General features: G+C 47.3%; 1 protein-coding gene across 1 annotated transcript in view; it reads left to right on the forward strand.

Annotated features, from left to right (window-relative positions):
- LOC132450733 (SH2 domain-containing adapter protein E-like) overlaps window positions 1–5,613 on the forward strand; it is a 7,536-nt gene extending 1,923 nt beyond the window's left edge. The window contains exons 2-6 of the mRNA XM_060042813.1: window positions 816–933; window positions 1,804–2,082; window positions 2,385–2,631; window positions 2,957–3,076; window positions 3,331–5,613. Of these exons, the coding sequence (XP_059898796.1) occupies window positions 816–933; window positions 1,804–2,082; window positions 2,385–2,631; window positions 2,957–3,076; window positions 3,331–3,514 (948 nt within the window). The 3' untranslated portion in view covers window positions 3,515–5,613. The remainder of the gene's footprint in view (window positions 1–815; window positions 934–1,803; window positions 2,083–2,384; window positions 2,632–2,956; window positions 3,077–3,330) is intronic.
- Window positions 5,614–7,500: the final 1,887 nt, after the last annotated feature.

The following is a 7,500-nucleotide window of genomic DNA, read 5'->3' on the forward strand; positions in this document are numbered from 1 at the left end:
GGGTGGCGTTTTATGTTTCAAATAATGGTAAATCCCCCCGGCAGAACCACTTAGCGTGTTTGTTATAGTTTGATCTTGGAACTATTTGATATATGCGGTGTGTGTGCATGTGTGTGTGTTGATGTGTCTTTGTGTCTGTGTCTTTGTATGTGTCTTTGTGTCTCTGTCTTTGTGTCTGTGTCTGTGTGTCTGCGCCCCAGTGTGTGCTATCCTTCCGGCAATGTGGTTGGTTGTTCCTTTTGCAGTTGAGACATAAATCAGAGTCCTGTATAGTCCTGCAACACTTACGGCCTCCACAAGGTCATTTCAGAGGATTAGACCTACAGTGGACTACAGCGAAGATAAGGACCGACGTCCGTGCAGTAGGCCGTGAGAGACTTGTATCTTAGCAAATAGTAGCCGCCATAAAAGAGAACAGGCACTTTACCACTGGGATGGGCCATGAAGCCTGCTGGACATCACAGGTTTACAATAGAGCAGCTCAGGGTTTATTTTCGTACTGCTGCTGCTTATCTGACCATTGTTCTCCCTTTGTGGAAAGCATCCTTTTTTTAAAGTCCCATCAACAACAGCCAAACCCACAACACACTGCACCAATGAATACACAATACATCACAACAAGGGGTTGTGAGTTGTTATTAATCATTCCGCAAAATAATCAAGCAATCTTTTTTAAAATCATATTGTCTTCTGAACTCATTTTTCTTATAAAACTTCAAAACAGAACGCCCAAACGAGAGACAGTCTCGACTCACAGCTGGTCAAACCGAACCAAAAACCATGAGATAACACCTGGCTGTGTTCTCCCCTCCAAGGTGGTGATCCTGGAGGACTATGCGGACCCCTTCGACGCCCAGAAGAAGAGAGAGGCAGAGAGAGCGGGGGAGAACGACGGCTACATGGAGCCCTACGACGCACAGCAGATGATCACTGGTAAGGGACCAGTATGCATACGAGAGGACCCAGGGGACCTTCTGGGTTTTTGGTTGGGGGAGATTTGACAGGGTTGGTATTGGGTACCAAGAGTAGTTGGCCCTTTAGCACATGGATGATGTGTGCATTTCCTTTTTCTGTTGATGACAACGCGTCAGCTGAGCCAGAGGGCTTTGTGAACTCTCTGTTCCAGCTCCGTCTCTGCTTCTCTGGGGTGAAGCCCACGGTACAGCACCCGGGCCATAGGACAATGGGTGCAGTTTCCTGTTGCTACTTCCTATTTCCTGTCGCTGTTTCCTGGTGCTATTCTCCCAAAAGGAAGTTGGTCCCTAAGCCACAGTTCCTCCCCTCGGATATACTGCCCCCCCTCCCCTGTGTTAGCCGGTCTGAGTGTTTCGCTAAACTTCCCACCATCAAGGAGGACCACTGGTCTGGCGTCTCTTGATCTCTCATTCCGTCACTCTATTGTTTTTACCGACCAAACAATAGGCTGAGCCATAAGCCTTAATGTGAATCGGTCTTGGTTTATGAATGAGCTCTCATTCTGCTTCCAGAGTTCCTTGGGAAAGCAGAGTTCTGTGACGTGACTATGATGTGGTAAACTCATTTCATGCAGCTTTTCATCGTTAACCATTGCCTGTGACTCATCGTTTTAGTGTGCTTAGTCATTTCCCATTATTAATTGCCTAACCATTATCGGTATCTTTTATTCTGCCACCTATTCTTCACCTTAATTCACTTGAAGTCCCTTAAATATCTTAGAACCAAGTCGGACGATCCCCGATGTAGGACACCACTTCTGCTCGGCTCTCTCTGAGAGATTGAGGCAGATCTTTTCTCGCGGGTCACGCTGATGAAATGTGTTCCCAGAGATCCGACGACGTGGCTCCAAGGACCTGCTCAAGGTGTGTGTCCTGTCCGACCTGGAGGAGGCCCCTGTTGAGGAGGTGCCCCCCGCCTCCCCGCAGCAGATCTACGACGTGCCCTACGAGGGCGGGGGCGGTGACGGAGGTGGCGGTGTCGGCGAGGGCTTCAGTGGAGAAGGTCAGAAGAGTCCGGTGACCCGGCTGGAGCCGGACCCCAGGCCTCCCGCCGAGTACGAGTTGCCATGGGAATGGAAAAAAGAACAAATTGTCAAAACTCTGTCAGGTGGGGAGCAGCTGAAGGTGTTTTGCTCTGTCAGGCCGACGTGCTGCTGGAACTCTGTGTTCCAGCAGACTCTGTGTGCACGCTCAGAGGACATCACACTCCTCAAACAGAGGTGTTATAACTGTTTGTGGAGCTGGAATACCTGTGATCTGTATCCAATGACATAATGGATCACAGTAGCCCGATGTGTGATTAATATTCCCTAAAAACGGCATTGCATTTTGTATTTTAAATATGTAAAACGGCATATAGTAGACGCAGGCCTGTTTTATAAACCGCGTTTGACCTTTCTTTCCCTGCAGCACAGTTTGATAGCGCGGGGCGCCCTCTGCTGGCCAGAGAGGAACCCAGACACCACACGCTCACCAGGCACCCCCAGCACCCGCCGGCCTCCCTGCCCCTACAGCATCACGCTAAACAGAAGAGCTGGACTCAGAAGATTCTGCGCTCTACACCCACCCTGTCCACCCCCTCCCCTACACCCGCTAGCTGTAGCCCCGACACAGAGAGCTGCGCGGTGGACCCAGGGCTGCCCCTGGAGAAGCAGAGGTGGGTCTTGGATTGATGCCTTCATCCATGGTTTCCAAAAGTAACCCATTTGTTTTTACTGTATAATTTGTGACTCCAGTTTGTCTGCTTTGATTATTCTCACTTGTCCCTTTCGATCACTACGCTAGATAACTGTGTGAAATACTAAATGTAGAATGATATTGAGAATAGGAGGAAAGAAAGAGAGAAAAAAAGAAAACAAAGAAGGAAGTGTTGTCATATGTTGTTAGTCTTGTAGAATATTTTGGTGCAGCTCAGCGACCATTGTACATGTAAGCACAATTAATAGTTGAGCTATAATGCTTTGGTTGACTCCCTGTCTCAGCTGGTACCATGGCTGTGTCAGCCGCCAGGAGGCAGAGTTTGAGCTACAGCCCTGCAAAGAGGCCAGCTTCTTGGTCAGGAATAGCGAATCAGGAACTAGCAAGTACTCTATCGCCCTCAAGTGAGTACACGTTGCAATTGCATTTCCTCTTAAAGTCTGAGTTTGAGACCTAAAATGTTGTTAAATCTCTTGAATTAATGGTTTCATGTTTTCATAATTTGTATTTTTTATGCATGCAAGTTCAGTGAATGTATAGTATAATTCGGCATTGTTATACACATCCATTAAGGTTAAAAACTATATTCTATATACCTATATACTAATGCAGATGAAAAAGAGAATGAAGCCTGTGGGTTCTTGTGTGTGTGGCGTAGGACCAGCCAGGGGTGCGTTCACATCATCGTTGCCCAGACCAAGGAGAGCGGCTACACCCTGGACCAGAGCCGCTGCGTGTTCCCCAGCATCCCGGAGGTGGTTCACCACTACTCCACCCGCCAGCTGCCCTTCAACGACGCCGAGCACATGAGCCTACTTCACCCCGTGCCCCGCGCACACTGACTAACCCCACCCCTCTGCCTGGCCGGCATGAACGGAACAAGCGCACCTCTTAATTTGTAGGTAAAACTAACACATAACCCCCTTCCCCGGCCAAATGTTAAAGGTGGCATATTATACCACCCGGCGTGAGTGTGATTAGCCGTTTCCACCCGTTTTGAAAATCGGCCTCTGCTGACATCACGAGTGGGCGTGGCCACCTAGATAAGCAGTGGATAGATCAGTTAACCAGCCTACCCAGCGGACTGTAGCCAACGCTGCTCATCTATCCGTCATACTAGGTGGACACGCCCACCTCGATTTTCAAAACGGCTTGTAACGGCTAATCTCATTCACACCTGGGCGTATAATATGTCAGCTTTGACACATTTAATGAATACACTAGTGTGTAGTCATGCTTGGGTTTCATTTGGGTTTGTTGATCCCCACCATTCACCACCTTTAGAATATACTTTTCATAAAGGCATTTCATTGTTGGACAAACAGGTGTCACTCATAGGAATGGAGCAGACCCATAATAAGTGTAATTAGCGACACCTGTGTTTGTCCTATAACAACACCTCTGTGGAAAGGCCCATCAGGCTGCTGCTTAATTGTAGAGTCTGCTAAAAACCACATGGGTAGCTGTAGTAGATGTCTGTTACTCTAATCAGAACAGCCTGAACGGGTTGCGTCTCACTCACACTGAGAAATCCCATCTCGTGAAACCCTGTGGTTACTCTCCGCTCTGGGCTCTTCAAACAGCAGGTGGCCCCCTGGTGGTTTAAATGTCCAACAAGGACAATGGATCATTGATTTGGTTGGTTAGTTTTAATTCAAAGATCATTGCTTAGGGAAAACTTGGTCAAAGTGTTTAACCGAGATATATTACACATTGAGATATGATGGAAGCACAACTGCCCGGGGCATATTCCTCACAACCTGGAATGCTGCCTTCTGTTAATTGACAAGTTACACAATGTCAGAGACATCAGGTCACCGGACCACACTCACCCTTTAAACACCTGAGTGACCTGCTTTCACCCTCTCCCCGAACGCCACCAATTTGTTTACACAGTACACACGTATCCAACATCTTACTTGAATGTTTAACTACAGCAGAATACCTTTCCCTGTTAAGCATAGGAAGGTTTTCCTATTCATTTAGCATAGCTGGTTAGAGAAATGTTTCTTCTTTGACCCATGTTCTTAAGCTGAGAAAGATGCACCAGTTGCTGTTGCAATGTCTGTTACTACACGCCACCTACGTGGCTGCCACATTCCACCTATGTGACTCGGGGACGCTGGGTGGTGGGGTTGAAATCTCCGGTTTATTGTAGAGGTTGGTCGGTTATGATACATTGCGCTGGCGCTTCATTCTTCCATGCAGGAGATCTCTCCTAGAGTGTGTGCGTGAAGGCTGGTTTAATGTGCATCAGGTGAGCAGCCTCCCCCAGCCCCAGGGTCCAATCAAACTCGGCAGGTGCTTAAACCAGCCATCTTTCACACGCACTCCCACAGTTATAAATAAAATAGTTGTATAGTTTTTAATAGCTTTGACTGTTTTCCAAAATTGTCTTCTTATTCAATTTGGTTCATCTCCTTTCCCTTGTACTGTGAATGAGGGAACTCCTCTCTGCACTGTGAAGTTAAAGACGGACATGATGCAATGTGCCATTACTTTGAAAAGCTGTTCCTTCCATTGACATTCCAGCATGATTTTCTTTTTTCAAAATGAACTATAAGGAATATTTTAATCACCCATGAAGGTGGTTATGTTTGGTCTTAGAGGCCGGCGGCAATTACCTATAAAACATTAAAGAAATTGGGCTCCATGGCTTGTATGTGTTAAACTGTTACTGTCTTGTTGCTGGTAAAGTACTAAAGAATAACTATGTCATTAACTCTGAACTCACTCAGCAATGTGGCTTGTGAACTACAGCATGGCTCTGGAGTTTTTATTATAATTATTATTTAACAATTAATAATAATTAGTATTAATTGTTCAGGTGGCCAATCACCCTCCCTCGGTGCTCCAGGTGAGAAAGGATTTAAGATTGTGATACTTTTTGCTATTCTTTTGTATCTATATATATATAAAAAATAAATACAGTAAAATAACATTTGTTTGAACATGTTATTAACCATATGTTGAGTGTATTCTCTCTATTCCTTTGGTTGTCTGATGGGGAAGATCTGATGTTAATACTCTGATATGAAGACAAAGAAACAAACACACACAGAACAAACACACACACACACACACACACACACACACACACACACACACACACACACACACACACACACGCAAACACATGAAGGTGTGCATATCAATCATCCAATTTGTCAAGAGGCACGGGTTGAATCATTTATATTTAGTCTCATATGACCCGCAGTTAGTCTGCTCTTAGCACAAAAATAATGCCCCTATTCCACTGAGGCCATAATGACCCCTCAGAGTCAAACAATTAACCCTGATGAGGTGCGCGGGATCAGGTGCTTCATTTAGCCGCGGTTGCATTTAGCTAAGCAAGAGTAGATTGTGCGGCCATCTTGGAGTGAAGAGGTTAGGGAAAGGATCTGGCGGTTGGGGATCAGCCTTCTTGAGAAAGGATCACATTGAGGGTTGATACCAGGACAAACACGGCAGGACGGCTCGCAGCACCAGCACCCTGTGCATGAGCCTGAACGCCCTGCGCTAAAAACGGGTGCCCAGAAGAGAGAGTAGTATGTCATTACAGCCACATCAAGGACACCTCGCATGCAGGGGAAAATAAGGAGCCAATGGACACCGCCGGGCTCTCGACTTGGTCTTCTTACCTTCCATGTATCCCCTCTCTCTGCTGGCGCCCTGCTGCACCTATCAGTCTCAACCGCCTTATCTCAGGCCCTTATCAAGTTCACCTTGACTCAGCGAGAGGAGGGACGGGCACACACACACACACACACACACACACACACACACACACACACACACACACACACACACACACACACACACACACACACACACACACACACACACACATACACAAGTACAGACACATACATGTACACATACACATGCAGATACTCACACAGACAGACAAACATGCAGATACACACACACAGACACACACACAAGCACATACACACACATGCAGATACACACACACACACACACATGCAGATACACACACACACACACACACACATGCAGATACACACACACACACACACACACACACACACACACACACACACACACACACACACACACACACACACACACACACACACACACACACACAGTGCAGCTTTCGAGTGTTAGAGTGTTGGTTGCCTATGCACCAATCCATATTTGGTGAATATGCACCTGCCCTAACCCAGATAACAAGCCAGATGTAGGGATAATTATATGTAGCCTATTAGCACTATTGCTTTGGGCAACATGCCTAATGCCTTGGTGCTGTTAGCAGCTTTTAGAATTGACTTGCAGGGTATATTAATGAATCGGTTTGGGGGCTCGCAAGGCACTCTAATCTTGGCGGTGCAGGTTGCACAAAGGCACAGCAACTGGCTCCAGAAGGTCCCAATCTCATATCATTCACATGTGGTGTGATGGCCGTTTGAGGTGGCAAGGCCCGATTGGTTGCACCGACTTCTCACTGAGAAATACTGAAAGCATACACCTTCTCAACGCCACCATCAGCCCTACTCCCCTCGTCTCTCCCCCCCCCCCCCCCCCACCCTTCCCCCTTCCCCTCGCTCCGACAGATGCAATGTATCAAAGACAGTAGAGTAATCACCTCCTATCCCATACTAATCACACACACACGCGAGTATGCGTCTAAAGCCTTCCTCCCGTGTCTCCTGGACAGGATGCGATGACTGAGACCGACGCTTGACAATACACGATGTCACCCGACTCCGACGCGGCGGTAAGCGGCGGCCTCTCCTGAGCAGGGGGCAGCAGCTGCGTGTCTGATGATGGCTCCTGTTCTGGAGACACGGCTGACGCTAGCAGG

Source organism: Gadus macrocephalus, chromosome 22 (assembly GCF_031168955.1).
Source record: "Gadus macrocephalus chromosome 22, ASM3116895v1".
NCBI classification, from domain to species: Eukaryota; Metazoa; Chordata; class Actinopteri; order Gadiformes; family Gadidae; genus Gadus; species Gadus macrocephalus.